Source organism: Aspergillus udagawae (assembly GCF_001078395.1).
Source record: "Aspergillus udagawae IFM 46973 DNA, scaffold_2, whole genome shotgun sequence".
In the NCBI taxonomy this organism is placed as follows: Eukaryota; Fungi; Ascomycota; class Eurotiomycetes; order Eurotiales; family Aspergillaceae; genus Aspergillus; species Aspergillus udagawae.
Genome location: NW_025091265.1, coordinates 2297847 through 2321197, shown reverse-complemented (window position 1 = coordinate 2321197; position 23351 = coordinate 2297847). Strand labels below are relative to the sequence as shown.

The following is a 23351-nucleotide window of genomic DNA, read 5'->3' as shown; positions in this document are numbered from 1 at the left end:
ATCCCACGAGGCAAACTATGAATCCCGAAATAGCAGGCGGTGGATGTGGGTTGGGCAGAATTGGCGCTAAACAGGAAAAAATCAAAAATTTCGCGGCTTCACCAAATAGAGACCAAGGAAAATCTTTTTCTCCCTCTTCTCCAGCCCACATTACTACTACCCGGAGAATCCATCTTCATATCTTACTATCTCAACTACCACCATCACTACTTTACTAGTTCCTAAGAAATCTCCATCGTGAGAGTCGTGGTTCTAGTCTCTAAAAGTATCTATTAGGGACTTTCATTACTCTCAAATCTCTTCGACTACAGCCCCCACTGGGACCTGTCGTCGCTAAGAAACTTCCAAGTTCACAACCAGCACCCCACTGTTTCATCGATCACAGCTTTTTCGCTTGTGATCACCACCTACTACAGTCGCAATCATGGCTTCTAACGACAAGGGTTTGGAGGAGATCCCTGAGGGTATGTTTGAATGTCATTTTCTTTGTGTTCTGATCAGCTGTGGTGTTACGGTGTCGCTGCAGACATTTTGTGGCGTCGCTTGCAGCCGAAAAATTTTGGCAAAAGATTCAAGGCTGACAATTCTCTCCAATTTTAGGACAGATCGAGTCCAACTACGATGAGATCACTGACTCCTTCGACTCCATGGACCTGAAGCCCGAGCTGCTTCGCGGTATGTTTCGCTCTTCTCAACCCGACGATATGGCGGGGTATGTGTGTAGCAAGTATTGACGACATCTTCCCCAGGTATCTACGCCTATGGTTTCGAGCGTCCCTCTGCTATCCAGCAGCGTGCCATCATGCCCGTCATCAAGGGTATGTTTTCCCCATTACGGCCTCTGAAAACAGTGTCATTAATCTGGAAATCACAGGTAGCGATGTTATCGCCCAGGCCCAGTCCGGTACTGGAAAGACTGCCACTTTCTCCATCTCCGCTCTGCAGAAGCTCGACCCCAACGTTAAGGGATGCCAGGCCCTCATCCTTGCTCCCACCCGTGAGTTGGCTCAGCAGATCCAGAAGGTTGTTGTCGCCATCGGTGACTTCATGAACATTGAGTGCCACGCCTGCATTGGTGGTACCAACGTTCGTGACGACATGAAGGCTCTCCAGGAGGGTCCCCAGGTTGTTGTCGGTACCCCCGGCCGTGTCCAGGACATGATCCAGCGCCGTGTCCTCCGCACCGACCACCTGAAGATGTTCATCCTCGACGAGGCCGATGAGATGCTTTCTGTGAGTTTTCTTTTGCGCATATTTCGCCCCGACATCTATTCTAACGTGGTATACAGCGTGGTTTCACCGAGCAAATCTACGACATCTTCCAGCTCCTTCCTCAGTCCACCCAGGTCGTCCTGCTGTCTGCTACCATGCCCCAGGATGTCCTCGAGGTTACCACCAAGTTCATGCGCGACCCCGTCCGTATCCTGGTGAAGAAGCAGGAACTCACACTGGAAGGTATCAAGCAGTTCTACATCGCTGTCGAGAAGGAAGAGTGGAAGCTCGACACCCTGTCCGATCTCTACGAGACCGTCACCATCACCCAGGCCGTCATCTTCTGCAACACCCGCCGCAAGGTCGACTGGCTCACTGACAAGCTGACTGCTCGTGACTTCACTGTCTCTGCCATGCACGGTGATATGGAGCAGGCTCAGCGTGATGTTATCATGAAGGAGTTCCGCTCTGGTTCTTCCCGTGTCCTGATCGCCACCGACCTTCTGGCTCGTGGTATCGACGTCCAGCAGGTCTCCCTGGTCATCAACTACGACTTGCCCGCCAACCGTGAGAACTACATTCACCGTATCGGTCGTGGTGGTCGTTTCGGTCGTAAGGGTGTTGCCATCAACTTCGTCACTGCTGACGATGTCCGCATGATGCGTGAGATCGAGCAGTTCTACAGCACCCAGATCGAGGAGATGCCCATGAACGTTGCTGGTAAGTTCAACTTGTGGAGATCGGCCTTGATTGAATGTATGCTAACATCCTGTCAGACCTTATCTAAACGCCCCAATCTCGAGTTACCACCCGCATCATTTATGGTGCGGCTCACGATCGCAGTATGCCAATAACGTGCCAAGGGTAAGCTGCGGTGGAAAAAATGGCGTTTTTTAACATCGTTGCTTGTCTTTTGGCGAAGGAGAATCCTTTAAAAGTGGCTTTCTGTGTCTCCAGCTCTTCTTCTGCTGGCAGTGGATTGCGGAGGGTGCAGTAGAAGCAGCTACTGCACATCTTCGGAAGCTGCTGTTCATGGTTTCCTTTGTTTTCTAATGGAGATGCGACATGTTCCTGTGCTTTTTAACGCTGTAATTCATGGTTTCTCTTTTCCTGCATCACTTCGAGTTTGCCGTCTTTTTTCCCTTACCATTTTGTGCTTGGCTGGCCTTGGTTGGTTAAGGATGCTGCTATCATGCTTAACCCGTCGGTTGAGTGGAAAATGCTATTTGTTCATTCAGTTGCTTTCTCTTTTCTGCTTCATGAACAGACAAGGCACTTTGGGTGGATGAATACAGATCATGACAAGGAGGTGGTTTCATACCTGCAGTACCATAGATAGAGGTAAATGCCATTCCAATTGTTTAAACTGATCTTGTACTCTGTTCTTTTCTTTGCGGATACTATCACCTGGCAAGAATAGCCTATTCTTGACTCGTTTAATCTAACCTCATGCAACACTCACGCCATCGTCTATTCAGCCATCAAAATACAAATTCCATGATACTCACCCAGCATCCCATCCTTGCCTAGAGCATCTCTTATCATCAAAACCATCTCTGCATGGACAAAACGACAGTACGCGCATGGGACCCAACAGCCCCCTCCCTCCTCTGGGCTCACCAGATCCGCCGCGAGAATGTCCACCTGGTCAACCAGCTCGACAGCACAAGAGCAGACCTCGCCGGCGCCATCTCAACGATCAACGACCTGAAGCAGCAACTTAACGAATTACAAGAACACGCACAGACAGCTGACACCGGCCATGATGCATGCGACCGGAAGCTGCAGGACCTTACGGGGAGAAGTGAGACTAGGTTGGAGGGTATCTCTAGTCGGATTGGTTCCCTTGAGCATGAGAGTCGCCGCTTGAACGAGAGACTCGATGGTATCGAACGGGGATGCAGTGAAGATGAATTGAGGAAGTCGATACAGAGACAGGTTCTGGATGAGGTTCGGGTTTGGTTTATGAGAGAAAAGGAGGTTCTTCGAGGTAGAGTGGGATGTCCACAGGGTGGTGGTATGTGTTGTTTGATTTCCTGTTGAGGTTGTATTTGAGAAGCGCGTCCTTGCTGATCAGGACAGGCTCTACGGGAGTCAAGCAGGCATCTCCCGAACTAGACTTGGTTCCCGATTCAATGTGTCTGGATGAGTCTGCTCCATTCGCTCGGAATGACTCCTTGCGAACTCTCACGGAGACTACGTGGGGTTCCACGAGCCGTTCGCAACAATCTTCGGGTCAGGTTGATCACGACCTGGAGAGAAACCGGATTCCCGAACCCGATTCGGCTACGCTTCCGCAGATTAGACAAGCCGGGCGAGCTCTCGGGGCGTATCTTTCGTCCGTTGAGGACGTGCGCGCGCAGTTGCCTCCGCGGAAGAGAGAGGGCGAGATCGTTGAGGCTTTTGTGCGGGGGCTTGATGATGCGGGGACGAGAGGTCGAGTGGAAGGCGAGATGGATAGAGCCGGGTGGTCGTGGGATACGCTGGCGAAGATAGTGCGCAAGGAGATTGAAAGGCAGCACAGGCCGGCCGTGGACCTGAAGCGAGCTGTCAAAGGGGATGTTGAAGAGCGGGTGGAAGTTATACAGGCTCCTGGTGAATCCCACATGTCCAGACCACGTAAGAAGCAAAGGAGGTTCATTCCGATCGTGCCAGCAGATGAAGATGATCTGATAGTGTAAATGTACATGGACTTGGAACGGTCCGCAGCGTGAATTGTTTTTGCAGGGCATGTGTATATACATCAGCTAGCTCTATGTGCAATGTCCAATTGATACACGATATCACGTCTCACTGTACACATATCTGCCCTCGCGATCCTTCACCTCCACCTCGATTCTGCCCTCCTCGATCTCCTTCCCGTCCACCTCGATGGACGCCTTCATCACGTCACCGGCTTTGACCTCTCCGACTCCCTTGGGGGTACCAGTCAGAACCAGATCGCCCTTCTCCAGCGTCATAACGCGCGAGATCTCTGCCAGCTGCCTGGGGATCCGGTAGAGCATGAGACCGGTGGAATCTGCCTGGCGGAGCTGGGAGCCGACGCTGAGGCGCAAGAAGGCATTGTGGGGATCGGGAATGCGCGACTTGGGGATCTCTTCGGAAATGGGCAGGAAAGTGTCAAAGCCCTTGGCGATAGACCAGGGGAGGCCCTTCTTCTTTGCCTCGTCTTGGACGTTACGGCCGGTCATGTCAATGGCGACGAGGTAGCCTGCCACGAGGGTTCCATGTCAGTCTTTCGAAACGGAGAAGACAGCGGAAATATCTTTCAAGGGTACTGACTGCGAATCGCATCCAGGGCACCCTTCTCATCGTTCGGGTCCAGATCCCGAACCGTCTTGCCCATCACCAGCGCCAATTCCACCTCATAGTGCAGGCTGACTCCCTTGGGACGCAGAATGGGTCCCTCGCGCGGCAGAAGAATAGAGGACGGGGGCTTCAGAAAGAAGAAAGGCTGCTTGGGCTTAGCGTTGTTGAGTTCCGTAATGTGATCGCTGCGGGGGTCGCATTCGTCAATGGTGATAACACTGTTTGGGGCCATGGGAGTACTCACGCATAGTTCCGGCCGATGCAAATCACCTTTCTGCAATTGGCTCTTATGGAGGCGGCCATTGCGAGGAAGTTTGGGGTTGGGAGGGAAATTAAGTCTTGCTTAGAGGCGCATTCGCTGTCGATTGTCAATAAATAATTGAGTCAAGTCCCCGTCGTGACATCAGCCGGTGCATCTCCGCAATTCGCAGAGAGCACTCCGAATCTCCGAACTCGGCACTTCATGTGCGGAATAGTCGACCCAATGCTGTTTAGGAATTTATAGTTATGCTAGTCGATAGAAGGGTGAAGATTGCCATGATAGCGAACAAGATGAGCTCGAATTGGGTTCTTGCGTTGAGGGCTAATGAAAACACCTGATCACCATGCATGATCCTGCCAAGACATCGTCATATTCCCACCTAGATATCGAGAAGAATATACCTTCTCAACCACCGAATTAGACCCGTCATACTCGCCCATAATGCAGGTTGCAGAGATCCTCTCGGATCTCACCTCACTGCGAGTCTGCGTACGTTCGACGTCTCTAAGACCCCAGCTTGATAGGTGCAATTTTTGAACCAAGACAGGACTACAATGATGCCCTTGCCCTAGTCACCGTCAACGAAAGGCTCAACGAGGCACGAGTACCGCCAGATGACAGAAGCAAAGCAGCTGTGAGCAAGCGACAGCAGGAGCAGCAAAGTGATGACCTCCGACGGGCAAAGGAGCTTGTTGATCTGCATTACGAGATGAAGACGAAATATGCACTCGGCTCGGTTGATGAGGAGCTTACTCGCGCTCGGGAGGAGGTGAACCGGGTTCTAAGGGAACTGGAGGGTTGAAACTGTGTTCAGGGACACTTATTTCAGTCTACATGTTAAGGTTGCTACTGCCATGATGCCCATGATTTGATGTTACAGATGGTTGCCGTTGATCGGGTCACGGTCACATATCTAGTTCGATTTCCAGTATGTCAGGATCAGGGGCTCGCGTCATTGCGTCCCTTGCATTGTCGTACTTCACTCAAACACACCTACCCAGTGCAATAGGAGCACTAAAGAATTTAGCATTGTTCTCTACTCCGTACTTCAAAGGCCGAGGCTCGTCATTCACTAATCTGCTGTAGTCGGCCCGACCAGACCTCCGAAGTACGGGCACCTTTACGGCCACAAACGCAATTTGGAGCATCGTCGTCGCAGTTGCACGCGTTCTTCCTTTTTGCTCAATCGGTGTTTTGGCTGTACCGCGAATCGTCACAGCGCATCCAGTAAATATGGCGTCCAGCATAGATGCCAAACTACTCAAACAGACCAAGTTCCCTCCCGAGTTCAGTCGGAAGGTGGACATGAAGAAGGTCAATATTGAGGTTATGAAGAAGTGAGAATCGACCCTTGAACGCAATTATCCAGGAAGAGTTCTTTCTAACGAAGGGGCCGGATTGTAGATGGATTGCTGGAAAGATCTCTGAAATACTTGGAAACGAGGACGACGTCGTTATCGAGCTCTGTTTTAACTTATTAGAAGGCTCTCGATTCGTATGTTTCCTTCGGCGCATGTTCTGGGTGCGGAGCAGTTTACTGACCAATTGCTTTACATTTATAGCCTGATATCAAGTCTTTACAAATTCAGCTTACGGGCTTTCTGGACAAAGATACAGCCAAGTTCTGTAAAGACCTCTGGTCATTATGTCTCAGCGCTCAAGAAAACCCCCAAGGCGTCCCGAAGGAGCTCCTGGAAGCCAAGAAGCTTGAACTCATACAAGAGAAGGTTGGACTGCCAGACTGCTCGACCGGCTTTATATCTGATGCTGATACGATTTCCGCTAGATTGAGGCGGAGAAAGCAGCGGAAGAAGCTCGCCGCAAGAAGGAGCAAGAGCAAGCGCGCGAAAGGGAGCTGGAAGAAATCCGGCGAAGAGAACGCTTCGATCGCAATCGGGGCAGGCGCGGTGGTGGTCGTGGGGGCCGAGACTTCGATAGACGACCATACAGGGACAATCGATCGCCACCCAGGCGACGAAGCCGCGAGCGATTTCGTGATCCACCCTCAAGACGAGAGTTTGATTCTTACGTTCCCTCAGGTTCACGCCGGGGCCGTCGGCCGTCAAGGTCGCCGGGCGCCTCTCCCTCCCGCTCTCGTTCCGTTTCCTCATCTCGATCCCCACCTCGTCGACGCCTACCAAACAGAGACAGATACCGGGATAAACGTCGCCGCTCGGCGAGTGGCTCCGTCTCTCCAGAAAGAGGAGACCACAGGAGACCGAGAAGACGCAGTCCAGACTACGGTGATCGAGCTAGATCCATTTCCCGCAGTGATTCATCGCGCTCACGTACTCCCAGAAGAGACCGAAGGAGACGAAAATCTGTCTCTTCGCGCAGTTCATCTCGTTCACCTGCTCCCCGAGACCGGCGCAAAGGGGACGACCGATCCCGTTCCAGGTCAAGGTCTAGGTCGCGAGTCCCGGATGAGAAGAGCAACAGACGGAGGGGATCCTCACCTCATACCTCAAGAGCTGACAAGAATGAACCAACCGCTGATTCTGCAAAGGCCCGCAAGTCCCGTGATGATCGCCGTTTGAGTCGCAGCAGAGATCGCGATGATGAGCCTAGACGACGGCGCTCAACCAAGAGTGTCAGCCGTAGCCGCAGCCGCAGTCGAGGCCGTTCTCGCACTGGCAGCGTCAGTCCCAGGCGTGCTTCTCGCAGTCGCAGCCGCAGTCATGCAAGAGAAAGGAAGCGACGTCGCTCTATTGAGAGATATGCCCCTGCTGCCCGAAGACGGCGCAACACCTCTTCTGTATCTACACATACTGAGAAACGACAGAGGATGGCCGATCCAACCGAGGAATCCGCAAAGCGGTCGTCTCCACCGCCTGAGCAGCCGAGCTCGACAGATCACGAGACGAGGGAGACTGAAGAGGTGGGTAACTGATTTCGGATGGATATTATACCCGATGAGTAACCGGATTCTTTATGTTCGTTCCCTTGTCTCTTAACCCAATTCCCGCTCCCAAAGAACTAATCAGACTGACGAATTTAGCAGACTATCCATTCAAAACCGTATCAGCCGCGCATATCGGGCACGGAGTTGCGCGAGAAGCTTCTCCGCGAAAAGCTAGTTGCAATGCGCCGTACTGCCTCTCATGACAAGGTAGGTGGCAATACGACAGCGTCCAAGTAGCACACGATTGGAACATGAAGCCGGGTGATCAATAGACACCTTGACAAGTGGGGTGTGGCTTACTAGTGATTTAGAGAAAGATAACTATATGCGTTTCGGGAAATCCCTTAGTTCTGGGAACTTCTTTTCTTCTCACTTATGGTTGTAATCTTGGATACGTGGAGTATGGATACCACGTGGAGCTGATCAGCAATAGTGTCAACCATGCGTCTTGGTTGACCTTGGTTCGCGATCTGCACTATTTAATAATCCGAGTGATAGTAAGCCAAAGTCAAATAAAGTCAAACTAAAACTCAAACAACCACACCCCATCCCCCCTATCTGTAGCGGTCAGGAGGATCGCCCGCCCAGAAGTGTCAATAATAACGATCATCGCCTTGCAGAGGCCCCCGTTGCACTCTTCGGAGTATTACGGGGTACTCAATCTGTCCCTCAAGTCCATGCGTAGTTGCGTACTGTAGAGCGTAGACTACAGAGTTTCTGGACCGACGATCGACGTGCATGCCATGCCGACTGTCAAACCGTCGATCAACACACATACTACCCCGTACTGAAATTTGATCAACGGCAGCCAGCACCCTGCACTCTGCACTCTGCACTCCAATCAGCAATCCCAACTGCATGCATGCATGCGTCCCAGGCCCTCAGCCTCTCAACTCACGTCATGCAGACAAGACTGCCGCTCAGCCCAGCCCAGCGTATGGAAGTCCTGATTGCCTGTTTGCTTCCGGTTCTAGTGACAATCCGCTGAGCGGTGATGAGCATGACCAACCATGCTGATCGAAATGTCCTCTGCGCTAGTGGCCCGCTCTCACTCATGGCTACCTGCTTGAATCCTTGCCCTAGACTAACTAGGCCAAGGGCTTTTGAAATGGTCGGTCAGCGATGCGAGGGGAAGGTCCATTGTATTTGTATCCGTAGCTAGCTGTCTTTTTATCGAGAGCAGAATTTGGGTAGGGGCGAGCGAGAGGAGAAGTACTGCGTACGGATTGAGGCCTAGCAATGAAGTGAGAAGTGGTGGGGACGGTATGGAGGAACAGAGGCGAAGGTAGGGAAGTTATTATGTCAAAGACGTACATGACTCCAGGCTACAGATTAGAGATTTACTGTCGCTTGACGATCAGTTTGAGATAAAGAAGTTTAAAGACTTGATCTATTCCATGTGAGAAATGTACTTCACTTAGCTGACAATGAAGAAGAATCAAAATTATAAGTGATATGTTGATGTCACCAATCTGGCTCAACTTCACGATCCTGATAATAAGGCTCCAGAATATGGAACAGCAGAATTAGAATTAGAATTAGTTATGTACAAGACTATTGCACCGTTTCTCCCATTTCCATCGTTTCATAAGTTGTAACTGGGCTTGACGAGCCAAAGAGCAAATTTAGTAGTCGCAGGCAGTAACGGTGACGGTGGTGGTCATGGTGACCACCTTGGGGCCCTTAGAAGGCACCGCGGTGGGAGCAGCGGTGATGGCCGCAGCACCGCTAGAAACGGCCTCGGTCTTGGTAGCAATGGGGACAACAGTCTCGGAAACAGAGGTCTCGCAAGGGGTCTCGCCGGCCTCAGAGGGAACGGAACCACCAGCAGGGCCAGTGGGAGAACCACCGGAGGGAACGGAGCCGCCAGCAGGGCCAGTGGGAGAACCACCGGAGGGAACGGAACCGCCAGCAGGGCCAGTGGGAGAACCACCGGAGGGAACAGAACCGCCAGCAGGGCCGGTGGGAGAACCACCGGAGGGAACAGAACCGCCAGCAGGGCCAGTGGGAGTAGCACCGGAGGGAACAGGGACAGCCTCGGTGTTGGTGGCAACAGGAATCACGGTCTCAGAGGTGAGAGTGTCGCAAGGAGTCTCCGAAGCCGCGGGAGCGGTGGGAACATTGCCGCTGGGAGCCCCGGTAGCGGAGGAACCAGAGGGAACGGAGCCGCTGGGGACGACGGGGACAGGCACGCTGGCGGCACCGGTAGGGGAAGCACCGTTGGGGACGGAGCCGGAGGGAACAGAGCCGCTGAGAATGCCGGAAGGAGTGGGCACAGCAGGGACAGAAGGCACACCGGTAACAGAGGCGGCAGGAGTTGTAGGAAGGCTGGGGACACCGGTCCTGGTGAAGCTGGAGCCGCTGGGGAGGTGGCCACAGCCGGTAAGCCATCCGATGAGGATAATTTCGATGCTGGAGTCGATCTCGATGCCGGCGGCACCACCAAGGATAGCAGCCAGCTGGGCACGAGCGTCAAGAGACAAGGAGGCCATGCTCTCGCCAGAGGTCAGAATAGAAACAACGCCGCGGAAGACGGCGCCGAGAGTAGCCTCGATGGTGCCAGTGAGGAAGGAAACAAGCTCGCCAAGGAGACCCGTGGACACGCTGACGGAGACATCGGCCTCGAGGGCGAACGAAAGCCAGAACAGAACAACAGCCTTGAGCTCAGCTCCGAGCGAGCAGCTCGAGCTGGTGAGCCAGGCAACGAGAGCGGTACGAACTTCAACATCAATGGAGACGGCGGCACCGCCCTTGGCGCAAGCCTCGAGGGCAGCCTGAACGTGGGCATCAAGACCGGCCGAAATCTCAGCTTTGAGGAAGGCAGCGAGAGAAGCCTGGGCGCTGGCGGAGAGAATGCCAGTCTCCTCGACAAGGGCGGCGACGGAAGCACCAGCGGAGATCGTTGCCAGACCACCGCTGGGCAGAGAGCCAATGGCAATGACATCGGCGCCAATCTTACCCTCCAACCAAGCCAAAACGGCAACCTTCAGAGAAGCGGACAGGCTGCATTCGGAGCTGGCGAGCCAGACCTTCAGGGCGGCCTGGACATCGGCGGCCAGGTCGACGAAGACACCACCGCCAGCACAAAGGCTGAGACCAGCCCGAACCTTGGCGTCGAGGGCAGCAGCGACAGACCCAGAGAGGAATGCGGACAGAGAAGCCTGGGCGGAAGCGCTCAGGACAACATCTGCGGCAACCTCGGCGGCGGAGAAGATACCCTCGATGGTAACAAAGAGGTCGCCCTTGGCGGCGATGTCGGCGCAAGTGGGGATCAGCACTGAAAGTCCGGCGCAAACATCCACGGAGAGGGCGACAGACGCGTCACCTTCACACCAGTCGAGAAGGGATGCCTTGATGGATGCATCGAGGAAAGCGGCGGCCTCAGCACGAAGCCAGGCGGCCAGTTCAGCCTTGGCGGCGGCATGGATCGCACCAGCCTTGCAACCAAGTGCACCTCCCTGCAGGGCAGCGGCTGCCTGAGCACTCAGACCAGCAAGGAGAGTGGTGGTGCTTGCGTGTCCACCAAGGATAGCACTGATGAGCCCGCTCAAATCAAGACCACCATCGATCGAAATTCCCGCACCAATGGAAAGATCACCGATATCGACGTCAGCGCCCAGCTTGAGGTGGCGGCTCTCCACGTCGGTGGGAAGAGCGAGGACGTAGCTCGCCAGACTGGCGAGCAGGAAAAGGTTGTTGGAACGCATTGTGTGAGCGTAATAAACTGAGATGCTAATGAGTGTCTTGGTAGGTAATAGAATGGATGTATCCTAAGAGAATGACGGGGCTACGAATAGCCGAATTGGATAATGACAGGCTGTTCAAAAGAAGAAAGACTGCAAAAACAAGAAAGAGCGGAAAGAAACGAAGCGATTGAGGAGGAGTTGATGATCAATAACAGACGTGATGATCATCCAGGTATATATACTACCCCTGGGGGGACTTGCAGTACGGCCGGTCATGATGTAGAGACTAAAGAACACTCCCCGGTCTGCTGCACGATTGGCGGACCACAAGCAGCGCCACCCTTGTCTAGCATTGGTGCTAAACTAGCCAAGATTCACAACAGGGCAGGGCCCAAAAGACTAGGATTATTAGGAAGGAGGAGTCGTTTAGCACTAGCAGAGCCTGTGTTGTTGATTCTTTGGCATCGCGGACCCGGATCTTCAAGGTGCTCGTTAACCGAAGTGGATCGTTGGCTGCCAGTGAAATGGCCAATGGATCACACTATCTTCCAATTGTGGAAACATCCGAAACGCGCGAGTGAGAATACTATTTCAGGTAACCTGGTATCTAAGCCGACCTGCCCTCCAACGGCACATGAAGAAATCGGAAAGATCGATAGCCAGATAGCCGAAGATTGGGTGAACCATCATTGCGTCGCCAGGGGGGTTCGCAGAGCACATGAGTGAATTACGAGATTCAAACTATCATGTGTCTCGTGCCTGGGAAAGCATAAATCTGATGGTATGGATACCTAAAGCTGTCGTGAGAAGGCAGAAACTCAACATAGTCAAAGCCACCAAACGCATAGTACGGAGAACCATCATCAATGCCAAGGGAGACCACATAGGTCTGGGACTGAGAGGGAGCCAATGATGACACCTAAAGAACGGGGAATTTTCGTTCAAGCTCGTGCCTTCGCCATTCGAGGAATTTGGTCCAGAAAAGCAGTTATCCCGTGATCGACGACAGTCGAGTTGTAAACAGCAATGATCGCGATTGATACTGCGAATCAGACCGTTTGTTGATTGTTTTTTGCGGAGCCGTTAGACCTAGGCTAGGCTGCCAACCATGCTTCTGTTAAGGACGCAGCCAGAGCCAATTGCGAGTCGCCAGGGACTTATTTTCGACCTATGCTAAATCAGCAGATCAATAGATTAGTTAGTGCTCCATAGTACAGAGTAGACTGTTGGAAATGGACAACTGCGGGACCGCGTTCGTTGCCGAGTCCAACCATGGGCGATCACAAGTCACAACAACCGGTGTTTCGGCCCAAGCTGCTAGCGGCTTGTCTTGAGTAATCCATATTATTGTAAACTATGAAGTTAGTACCGTCGTTAGTATCAGGTGTGGATGTATCAAGAAACCATCCAGTGCGGAAAAGCTTAAAACTTTCTGCCTTTTCCTTTTCTTGGGGGAAGACGATAAACAGGGGGAGAAAAAAGTACAAAAAAAAAGTGGTCTAAGGGTCATTGCTTGGGACAGTGTACGAAGAACCTCCCCGAAGATAGTTTAGTTGGACAACATAAAATGAAGCCCTCTTTTTTTTTGGAGTTCATTGTTGACTGATCAATTTTTGGGACCAGTGGGCCCGGGTGCACATAGTACATAGTAATCCTTTCCGACGCGCAGGAATCTGGATCGCATTACAGATACTGTCGACGGCTAAGGCTGAATATGGCAAACTCCATCATGTTCACTGTTCAGAGTGGCTTGAAGCGGTTTCGCCGACCGAAAGCATTGAAGACAGGGACTAGGTCGCACCGTAGTACCACATAAATTCAAATTGTTCGAACTATCATCTCTGTGCTATGGGTGCGTTGTTTAGATGGTGAAGCCTGCTGTGGTCGTACCAGGCTCTGGGCGAGTCGTTGATTGCCTGATAAGTCAATAACCCAGCCAGGGGCAAATCTAGACTCTCGGAAGCTCGGAGAAATCAAGGATGCTAGTGTATGGTGCAGGTCAGCGCAGCTTGTCAGGCTGGATGCAGGTAAAGGTATCACAAAGTGACAGAAAAGAGCTCGGAATTGGAAAGTGTCCACGAACATGGCAACCCCTGGCGACTGTGGGTGACGATGTAGTATCCAGTTAGTCAGCGACAAAGAACTTCGGTGCATCCGCTAGCCAGTTTTGGGCATTACACTCGGAACTAGCATCGACTGGCGAATAGTACTCCGTTACCCGTAGTCAACAGCTCGTTCGAAGTATGTGTCTGGTTAGGTTTGTCTGTCATACTCTCAACTTCTGTGGGTAATGGAGCCAAACACAGCGCTGAGGAGCAGCCGGCTAGGAGATCCTCAAAATGAGAACAGCCTAGATAAATGGTCAAAGTTAGATCTTATCCAGTTAGTTTGTAACTCAGTAGACAGTGTGAAATATATTGATGGGTCAAGGATACGGAGGAGTAGTATTGGACGATACCATGTTGGGAACCGTTCCTGAACCAAAGTCCCAGTAACCGTGGTTCCTGAGGCCACCCAGGAGTCCACCAGCAGTGGTCCATCCGCTGTTGGAGCTGAACTGCGAGGATGGAGCCACCAGGGGAAGTACGACCCGTAAATTCTCTCCTCCAGCAATAGCATCATCAGATAAAAATAGCTGATACATTGGAGAGAGAATGTGATTTCACTTGGTCAAACAAGGAAACCGACATCAGAATTTGTCCTGCTGAAACGCCCACAAAAGCTTGAGATCGCATCACGGTTTCATCATCCCTGGCAGTGTCTTTGGATGAAACTTAGGCCTTTCCAATTTTTGACTTTGGAGAACCAGGGGCAGAAACGGATAGTTCGGCGATACTGCTCTCCTCTTGCGGATTCGGGAATCGACTGCCTGCTTGTAAAGATGGCCGAGGGAAAGGAAAAGGGAGGGGAATTTCCTGACGTCAGGTGACTAGCAGGATAGCATGTGTCATCGCACTCTGAAAGTAACGATATCATTAGCTTGATTGCTAGCAGAGTCTGTTCATCTAAGTGTTTTCAATAATAGTAGGAGCAAACGAGAAGAGCGATCTGAACAGTGATGCCTTTTCTCGGTTGCTGTAGGAATAGTGACTGACTACGGTGTATATCATCCTATAGTTGATAGTTGATCCTGCCCGCGATCACGATGACGATACGCTCGACACATCTTAGGGTGGAAGTCAAGTTAGGTTCATTTAGAATTGAGAACATGTTTCAGACACTAATGCTCCATGTGTGATGCTTATTTAGTGAGCATCCGATGACTCCCTCCGGCAAAAGAATTATATACTTGCGGACGTGCAATCACTGGCCATTGAAAGCTTCGCAAGCAATAAGCTGGCAACGACATCCTACAGCTGAGCCACACATTTGCAGACCAAGTCGTATATTATTGCCCTTTCAATTGATTTGATAGATACGAAGTACTCTGACTACGTAGTTCATCCATTTTGTGATGAATGTTGTTGCTCTCTAATCGCCCCGGCAACGAGATATTATCAGGTGACTTCGTCCCGAGTCCCCAGCCACCCGTGATGTTTGAACCAGAAACAACAGCATCAACTCCACCAAGCGACACAACAAACACGAAAACGACACGCCCCCGCCATTGGGGCATCCGATGATTTTTGGGAAACTTGGGATAGGCGCATTGGTCGACACGTCTATGTAGGATTTATTGATTTGAGCTGAAAAATGTTATGATGGCCTCTCCGAATTCACTTTCTTCCGCATATACTAGTGGCCTGCATCGACAACCATCGCTCCGGCAGATGTCTCGTTCTACACTTTCTCGCTCCAATTCCAGACGCTCTTCACCGGCACTCGACTATCATACAACGTCGCGGAATGAGGGAGTATCGATTTCCAGACAGTATTCGGCCGGTGACAGCTCCGATGATGAGGTTCCGGAGCCCAAGTTCAGCGCTTCCGTCAAGGCTCTCCTCGACGAGGACGGACTAGGCTCGTCCCCTCAACTCAAATATAGGAGCAACGAGCGTCCCTCTTCAATTGAACGCGCGACATCGGCTGCGACAAGTCAATCGAGGCAGTCCCGAACATCGTCACCCCTTGATCGATCAACCGGAAGCCCCGCTCCTCGGGTAGTGCGTATAGCTCCAGCGCTCGCCAACAGTAACAGGCATGCGCGAGAAGGCTCCCCTCTATCGCAAAGTGAGACCGCGGGCTCTGGCGCAAATTATAACTCAAAAGATCTCATCACGCCGGCCCCCAGACCGCGCAGTGTTCGCATCACTGGGTCGCGAAGTCATACACGGTCGCCTGCTTCAGTGTCTCCCTCCCAAAAGCGGTCTGCTGATAGGAGCCCCATTAATGAACATTCGAGCGCAGAGCGCTCGGAAAATGGGAGGACGATGAATTACGAGGACGACTACGCCCCTCGATTTGGCACTGCGTCTGTGCTCCGCTCGCGCCATGGGGAGGATGTGGGCATGCAGAGTTCCCTTCGCGTGAAAAGAGTCGGAAGGCTCACAGGGACATTCCTGAATGGACCTGCGAGAAGGGGTGTTCTGCGTCGGCAGAGCGAGGAGAACAACGACCCTCAGAGCTATTCCGCTGAACGACATAGGGAATCGAGTGTCGACCCGAACGACGACAACGCCGAATACCGCTACAAAGCTAAAACAAGGACCTCCTCATCGCCCAAGGTAACATGGGCAGACCCCAGCCCGCCACAGGAAGCCGAGCGACCTGGAGCATATGATCCCGCTAGTGCTTCCTCTGGGGAGGGCCCATTCTCCAGGTCTTCCTCGCCGAGATCCTCCGGATCACATTACAAGTCGACACCTGGGTCCGCCTCGGAAATGTCCTCCAAGCCTTCAAGTGCTCCTGAGGAGCCTGTTTTCAAGGTCCCGCCGCTTCGTCAACTCCCAGCAACCCGAGACCAAGAGAATGAGCCTCCACCAACTTTCAAACGCGATAAGCCCCAGGGTCTTAATCTCCTAAGCAAACCAGAAAAGCTCTCTGTAATCTACGGGGACGACAAGAAAGACAATGCAGAGACGCCAGCCGGAAATTCCCCGCGAAAGATTCTAGCAACACGGAGCAGCAATACCCCTCACCGGCCAGCGCCCCCTCCTCCGAAGATGTCGATGCTTGAGACCGCCACAGCGACGGGAGGAGCGGCGACGGCATCTCAATCTCGCAAAAAACGAAGCCAGGTCTCGGTCAATCATAAGCCATTCACGCGGCTGGATTGCATCGGACGTGGGGGAAGTTCTCGTGTCTACCGGGTCATGGCCGAAAATTATAAAATCTTTGCTCTGAAGAGAGTGAATCTCGAAGATGTCGATCCAGTGACGCTAGCTGGCTACAAAGGCGAGATCGACCTGTTGAAGAGACTGGAAAACATTGATCGGGTTGTCCGGTTATTTGATTGGGAACTCAATTCGGACAAGCACACCCTCAGCGTTCTGATGGAAATCGGAGAGTCTGATTTGGAGAAGATTCTGACGTACCGGTTGAATGCCGAGGATGCTGTCTTTGACATCAACTTCACGCGTTATTACTGGAAAGAGATGCTTGAGTGTGTTCAGGCGGTCCACAATTGCAATATTGTGCATTCCGATCTGAAGCCCGCCAACTTCCTCCTCGTCCAGGGAAGGCTGAAGCTGATCGATTTTGGAATCGCCAACGCTATCCAGGACAATACGGTCAACGTGCATCGGGAACAGCAAGTCGGCACACCCAATTACATGTCACCAGAAGCGTTGATCGACTCGAATGCTTCGCTAGGGCTGCCAGCCAGTGTTGGAAAGATGATGAAGCTCGGCAAGCCCAGTGATGTCTGGAGTCTCGGCTGTATCCTTTATAAAATGGTATATGGCCAACCGCCATTCGCCAAGATCGCCAAATATTACGAGCGCATCCTGGCCATCCCCAATCCCAAAGTCCAGATAGACTTCCCAGCTTTTGGCGTTGGAGGAGTTGCAATACCGCCCGGGCTGATCCGCACCCTGAAACGCTGCCTGCAACGGGATCAGACCTTGCGGCCGACAGTGGAAGAACTTCTCAGCCAGAGAGATCCATTCTTGTACCCTGACGCACAACTGGAAGGCACTGTTCCCGTTAATCAGGACATGCTGGGCAGGATCCTGATGAATGTGGTCCACCACTGCCGCACTCGGGGCATACCCAAAGACGAAGAAATAGCCGCCTGGCCGGCCGGATTTTACGCGAAGATCAAGGCGGCGCTAGAAGAAAATGCTTGATCACACTTGACTCGCCACGATTTCCTTTGTCTTTTGCTTTGGTTGAAGATCTCATTTCATGATATCCTGGATGATCCGACGACACGGCGTCCAACTTCAGGTCTGCTCTGCTGGAATAGTTTCCTTTGTCACTCATTATCTTCTTGTAAATATTTTTTGGAGTCATTTTTCCCCCTTGATATGGGGAGTTGGGAGTTTCTGTAATGCGCTTCAGCCTTGCATGTGTTTGCCGTGACTCGTTGCATTGGGAAACCGTTGGGTCAGCATGGTATTTGGAGTTTCAGTATATGGAATATATCCAGTTTATTATCTGTTGAGGCGGTTTGCCTTATACTTATCGTCTACCCTTTCTTCTATTGTTTTGGTTAGTCTATCGTGCTGTTTGTCTATATATATATCCACAGCGGACTTCATTTATCTAACGCGGCCGGTTGCATAACACAAAGTTAAGGTGGACTAAGAGTCCTTGAATCCAACAAGAGCAGATTTCAGGGGTTCGACTAAGAAGAAAGAATACCTCGGACTGTAGAGTACTCGAACCAGTTTAGCAACATGATGTCCTGGAAGCTATCTACGGCCGATGCGGAGATCTGCTCACTCATGATGTCTATTTCTACTGACTTGCAAATCGGATCGATGGACTAGAAGTATACTTTTAATAGATGGAATCACAGTGCGCGCCTTGAACGCCTCCCACGAATATAGACTGCTGAACTGAAGTAAATGCCAATGAGAATGCAGACTTCTGCAACGGAACTGGTATCAAGGTGCGGTGGGCCGCTCGGTGAAATGAGATTAGACCAGGAGGACTCTGAACATGAAGATTAGCTTGACTCTGTTGGGAAGATGAGTTGGTGAAAGGGGCAACGTACGCATTGACTGTCCCGTCGTTCTCGGGAGTATTGGTGATCTGCGCATATTTACCCCAGACGACCTTTCCGCTTGTCGTGACGAGACCCAATTCGGAGACGTTGACTTCAATGACGGTTCCCTTGGTTAGGACACCCAGTTGGGTGTAAAGAGGGTTCTGCGGGTTCTTCTTGACGCCCAGGATGGGCAGTTGCACTGTGACGCCGAGCTCCGGGCTGAGAGATTGTCAGTCGAGCTGCAACGAAAAAGACAGGGAGAAAGGGAGAAAGCATACTGTGTGACGTTGGCCTTCTTGTAACGCAGACCCATCGGCCGGATAAAACGCTCGTACTTGACCGGTCGCCGGGTGAAGTCGCTACCGACGAACGTGGGCTTCGTGATCATCCGCTTCCACGACTTCTTGTGCGTCTTCTTGCCGGTGTTGACAACCTTGAACATCTCCTCCTCGCTGATACCCTTCACCTTGGGCAGGGGCACCGCGAACTTGGCGGCCTTCTCAGCCCGCTTGTCCTTAATAGCACTGGACAAGGCCTTGGCGTTGGTCGCCTGCGAACGGTCGAGCAGGTACTGGGGCAGAGGGGTCTTGGACGGCTCGTCGGGGGCGGAGGACTTGACGTTCTTCTCCTCCTGTGCCTTGATGCGCTTGCGCATCTGGATCTTCTCGGCATGGCGCTTCTGCTGGTACAGCTTGGCCCGCAGGCCGCGCAGGTTCTGGGCATCCTGGGACTGTTTGTGCGATTCACGGGCCTGGCGCTTGCGGACGCGCTCGTCGTGATCGAGCCGCTTACCGTGCTGCTTTTGCCAGCGCTCGATATACCTAAGGTTCTGTTAGATTGTGGATTGACCACAGCTTGAGTCGAGAGGGGTAGACGAACTCGTTCTGAGGCTGTATTCAGAAGCAGTTAGTAAAGGTTCAGTAATTTTTCACCAGTGAGAACTTGGCATGTGGGCTCCATGGAGCAGCTGATGCATGATTCTAGGGATTGTGAACAGGGTAACATACCATGATGAACGTATAATAGACAGAACGTTACTGACGAGTGATGTTGATGGTCTCCTCCTGGCCGAGACTGAGACAAAAAAGTTGTTCTGCGGGCGATGCAGATATCGATAAGTCACGTGATGTCCTTATCGTGCTGAAATTTTGTTGGCGCTCTGACTGCCGACAAATCGCTTCACACAATGACTTTAATTAAGTCATTGACTTATTGATCCGAAGACTGAACCGGAGATTCCAAACAGAGCAACCTATTTGACTCGATGAATGAATTTGATACCGTAGTTGTGTCGAGTCGATAATATCACGTGCCACTACGGAAAGCGAGGCGGCCACATCCGCCATTCGCTGGAATTTCTCGACTCAAGTCAGCCAACGCCGACGCCCATCAACAACCAGTCCATCCAGCATCTCAGCGTCCATTGCGTCTCGTCCTCGCTTGGGAGGAACGCAGACAGCTACAAGATCCATTGGCTTCAATTGAAGCAAACAACCGATACCCGCTTCATCATGTTCTCCCGAACAACGCTCGCAAGAGCCTTCGCTCTACCCTGGGAGCAGCACAACGCACTCCTGCGCCCCAGCTTCCGCGCCTGCCTTCACCAAGCCACGAACACAAGTAGCAGCAGCAGCACATCACACCCCGAGAGCCCACTCAGCGCCACACCACGGGCCCAATCCTCCACGCCCACCGCCCAAACTCCATCCCAACCCTCACAGGATCAAGCGTCACCCGTACGCCTCACCAAATCCCTCCTCGAGAAACTCCCCTACCTCACCTCCCAAAAGCCGCACTACATCACCGCGCACCTCCACGCAAAGCCCTACCTCCTAACAGCAGGCGACCACCTCCGCCTGCCGTTCCTCATGCGGGGCGTGAAACCGGGCGACATCCTCCGCTTCAACCGGGCCTCTGTGCTCGGTTCGCGCGACTTCACGCTCAAGGGGGCGCCGTATATCGATGAGCGGTTGTTTGAGTGCCGGGTGAGGGTTATGGGCGTGGATGCGGAGCCGTTGCGGGTGAAGGAGAAGACGAAGCGGAGACGGCGGCATGTGCAGAAGGTCAAGAGCAAGCATAAGTATACGCTTTTGCGGGTGATGGATGTCAAGGTCAAGACAGCGGAGGAGCTACTTGAACAGGGGGCGGTGGTTGTTGAGGGGGAGGATGTACCGAAGATGGAGGCTAATGCTTAAGCAATTTTTTTTGGGTATATGCAAAGGAAAAGCTGATTGGCATATGGGACTGTTAAAGGGTATGCTGGGTTGTATCGTTTTGCCTATATCCACTGATGGGCATGCTATGTACAGATAGATCTGACTGCACCTGGACTGGTGCATTGTATTCTATATTGCAACTGATGTTGATTGCTTCTCGGTGTTTCTCCTACAGCGTTACTCTGACAGGTCGAGAATATTGACCTTGATACGGATACGGATAGTGATGTAGCTAAGGCTATCTTCCAGCTAATATGTCGTCTGCAATCTTCTCCGCAAGAGCATACACCACCGCCTGCGGGTGTCCCGGCGTTATGAACGGAAAACTACTGGCGTCAACAACACGCAGGTTCTGTACCCCGAAGACCCGAGCCGTATTATCCAGGACCGCCAGGGGGTCATCTTCTCTTCCCATCTTACAGGTGCCAGCCACATGAAACACAGGAATCACACTTTTAGCCAGGTACTCGCGGATCTGCGAGTCCGTCTGGACATGCTCTCCTGGGTACGCTTCATGCGAATCAGCGACCCCCATTCTAACGAGCACCTCCCAGATCTGACGCTGACGCTTGAACGACTGGACCGCCAGATCCACATCGGTGGGATCAACAAGCCATTGCGGGTCGATGACCGGCGGCGTATTCATACTCGCACCTGCCAGGGTCACGGTCCCCCGGGAGAACGGCGCAACGAGGGCCGTGGCGATGGTGGCGTAGTTGTAGCCATCGCGCGGATCGCCGGTAATGAAGTTGGATCCGTCGCCGACCCAGGAATTCAGCGGCAGCCATTCGATCTCTGGCCAGTCGTTCGGGATGCCGGACAACGCGCGGACGGAGGCCTCGGAGAGCTGCGAGCGATACGGTTCGGGCAGCTTCTCGAAGCCGTAGTATCCGGCGCCGAAGATGGACAGCGGGCCTGTGGCGTTTGCGAGGTACTGCTCCACCTGCTTCGCAGCCAGCGCTGGATCGTTGGCCGATGCAGACGCTGTAAGGACGTTGACTCGATGTGCGGAGCCGAAGAAGGCGTGGTCTTGCAGGTTTTGGCCTACGCCGGGCAGGTCGTGGATGCAGTTGATGCCGAATTTTGCGATCTCGCTGCATGCTCCAACGCCCGAGACCATGAGCAGCTGGGGAGACTGGAAGGCGCCGGCCGATACAATGACCTCCTTGCGAGCAATCAACGTGTAGTTGACCGGTGGCGTGCCGAATGTCCCGGCGGTCGAGACCTGGACGCCCCTTGCGACCTTGTTCTCGTCAAACAGGATTCTCTGCGCCATAGCATTGATGTAGAGCGTAGGAGGCGAGCCGCTGGCGATGGCTTCCTGGAGAAAACTCGCCTCGGACGAGGAACGCTGCGCATTCTTGGGGTTGATCGTAGAGGTGCCGTATGCAGCGCCTAGCAGCCTGCCGCTGTTCAGGCCTTCGAGCTTCTCCAAGCCCACGGCAGTGAAGGCACGCTGGGCCCAGGTTCCAAACGCATCGACACTATTTCCAAAAGAAACCTGCAAAGGGCCCCCCGAAGGATCAAACGCGTCCGGAGTCTGCGTATTAGTAGTATTGACATACAGACTCAGGTCCGGAGGCGTATAGTGGCACGACTTCTTGAAGTACGGGAGCATCCTGTCGAACGTATAGCTCTCGTCACCCACCTCATCCGCCCATTTCTGCATGCTGTCCGCTGTAGGCCGATGATAGAGCATGAAATTCCGCGCGGAGCTCCCCCCTAGCGTCTTACCTCGAGTATAATGCGCGGTGCGATTGCCTGCACCAGGCTGGGGGGTTGTTACGAACCCCCAGTCGATGAGCGGCTGGTAGTCCTCCGGGTCTGCGCCAGCGTAGTAAGGCCCGTAGCCAGGGACGACCGATTTATTCCCATTGTCGATCTCGTAGAAGCTTCCGGCCTCGACGACCGCGACGCTCACTGATCGGTTCTGGGCGAGTCTGCTGGCGACGGTCAGGCCGGCGTTCCCACCGCCGACGATAACATAGTCGAAAGTTGCGTTCGCGCCTGGAGTCCCAAAGAAGGTTCCTAGGAGAGGGCCTTTTTGTCCATAAGAGAGGAGATTAGGCTTTGAGGCTACATCTGCTGCCGCCCCAAGGCCGGGGAGAAGCAGGTAAAAGGCACGCATTGTTGCGGTACCGGGTCGCTCACCGGAAGGCGTCCTTATTGAGGGGTAGGCCCCTTCAAGTTTAAGGACGGAGTATTTGTGGTTATATGTTGTTCAGGAAGAATGTGACCCATCACTGAGTAGGGCTGGGAGCATTGTTCTGTAGACATACGACCCACACTGGTTGTTTAAGGTCCAGAACACTATAAACCCGCCACTGTGAGTAATATAGGAAGCCACCGCGTCTTGGGACAATGAACAGCAGGGGCGTCGAACTTGGTTGCTGGATGAGCATGTCCTAGGCTTGAGCAGTCAGAAACGAAAGAGCTTGGCTCCGTCTAAAACGTGATATCGCATCAGCTCAATGCAGCAAGGATTGCAATAATGCAGCCTTGGAAACGATTATCTCCTCGAGGAAGATGCTGACATGACTAGACAATGGCCAAGCAGTTGATGGCAATATTTGGTCTGTGTGACACAGACATGTCTGTCTCGAGAAACGTGCCTGAACAATGACAACCTGTCTCGAGAATGTAGAATGATGGTGGAGTTCTTAGAGATATC

General features: G+C 52.7%; 10 protein-coding genes across 10 annotated transcripts; 6 read left to right on the top strand and 4 right to left on the bottom strand.

Annotated features, from left to right (window-relative positions):
* Positions 1 to 424: 424 nt before the first annotated feature.
* tif1 (putative eukaryotic translation initiation factor 4) lies at positions 425 to 1999 on the top strand (the record flags this gene model as incomplete). The annotated part of the gene is made up of 6 exons (XM_043288082.1): positions 425 to 464; positions 601 to 675; positions 750 to 818; positions 875 to 1233; positions 1290 to 1932; positions 1989 to 1999. 6 exons carry the CDS (start codon positions 425 to 427, stop codon positions 1997 to 1999), a joined length of 1197 nt encoding a protein of 398 aa, XP_043144017.1.
* Positions 2000 to 2772: 773 nt separating this feature from the next.
* On the top strand, positions 2773 to 3893 carry Aud_003124 (uncharacterized protein; the record flags this gene model as incomplete). The annotated part of the gene is made up of 2 exons (XM_043288081.1): positions 2773 to 3229; positions 3295 to 3893. The coding sequence occupies 2 exons, from the start codon at positions 2773 to 2775 to the stop codon at positions 3891 to 3893; spliced, it is 1056 nt and encodes a 351-aa protein (XP_043144016.1).
* A 102-nt stretch (positions 3894 to 3995) lies between these two features.
* Positions 3996 to 4824, bottom strand: Aud_003123 (fumarylacetoacetate hydrolase family protein; the record flags this gene model as incomplete). The annotated part of the gene is made up of 3 exons (XM_043288080.1): positions 3996 to 4423; positions 4495 to 4706; positions 4766 to 4824. 3 exons carry the CDS (start codon positions 4822 to 4824, stop codon positions 3996 to 3998), a joined length of 699 nt encoding a protein of 232 aa, XP_043144015.1.
* Positions 4825 to 5224: 400 nt separating this feature from the next.
* On the top strand, positions 5225 to 5585 carry Aud_003122 (uncharacterized protein; the record flags this gene model as incomplete). Its single annotated transcript, XM_043288079.1, has 2 exons — positions 5225 to 5272; positions 5331 to 5585. 2 exons carry the CDS (start codon positions 5225 to 5227, stop codon positions 5583 to 5585), a joined length of 303 nt encoding a protein of 100 aa, XP_043144014.1.
* Positions 5586 to 6016: 431 nt separating this feature from the next.
* Positions 6017 to 7922, top strand: Aud_003121 (PWI domain-containing protein; the record flags this gene model as incomplete). The annotated part of the gene is made up of 5 exons (XM_043288078.1): positions 6017 to 6120; positions 6188 to 6278; positions 6346 to 6510; positions 6570 to 7661; positions 7785 to 7922. The coding sequence occupies 5 exons, from the start codon at positions 6017 to 6019 to the stop codon at positions 7920 to 7922; spliced, it is 1590 nt and encodes a 529-aa protein (XP_043144013.1).
* Positions 7923 to 9310: 1388 nt separating this feature from the next.
* Positions 9311 to 11392, bottom strand: Aud_003120 (putative cell wall protein; the record flags this gene model as incomplete). Its single annotated transcript, XM_043288077.1, has 1 exon — positions 9311 to 11392. One exon carries the CDS (start codon positions 11390 to 11392, stop codon positions 9311 to 9313), a length of 2082 nt encoding a protein of 693 aa, XP_043144012.1.
* Positions 11393 to 15141: 3749 nt separating this feature from the next.
* Aud_003119 (serine/threonine/tyrosine protein kinase MPS1) lies at positions 15142 to 17598 on the top strand (the record flags this gene model as incomplete). The annotated part of the gene is made up of 1 exon (XM_043288076.1): positions 15142 to 17598. One exon carries the CDS (start codon positions 15142 to 15144, stop codon positions 17596 to 17598), a length of 2457 nt encoding a protein of 818 aa, XP_043144011.1.
* A 795-nt stretch (positions 17599 to 18393) lies between these two features.
* Aud_003118 (rRNA-processing protein NSA2) lies at positions 18394 to 19474 on the bottom strand (the record flags this gene model as incomplete). The annotated part of the gene is made up of 5 exons (XM_043288075.1): positions 18394 to 18409; positions 18471 to 18683; positions 18743 to 19285; positions 19344 to 19354; positions 19472 to 19474. 5 exons carry the CDS (start codon positions 19472 to 19474, stop codon positions 18394 to 18396), a joined length of 786 nt encoding a protein of 261 aa, XP_043144010.1.
* A 501-nt stretch (positions 19475 to 19975) lies between these two features.
* Positions 19976 to 20659, top strand: Aud_003117 (mitochondrial 54S ribosomal protein bL21m; the record flags this gene model as incomplete). Its single annotated transcript, XM_043288074.1, has 1 exon — positions 19976 to 20659. The coding sequence occupies one exon, from the start codon at positions 19976 to 19978 to the stop codon at positions 20657 to 20659; it is 684 nt and encodes a 227-aa protein (XP_043144009.1).
* A 259-nt stretch (positions 20660 to 20918) lies between these two features.
* On the bottom strand, positions 20919 to 22808 carry Aud_003116 (GMC family oxidoreductase; the record flags this gene model as incomplete). The annotated part of the gene is made up of 1 exon (XM_043288073.1): positions 20919 to 22808. The coding sequence occupies one exon, from the start codon at positions 22806 to 22808 to the stop codon at positions 20919 to 20921; it is 1890 nt and encodes a 629-aa protein (XP_043144008.1).
* Positions 22809 to 23351: the final 543 nt, after the last annotated feature.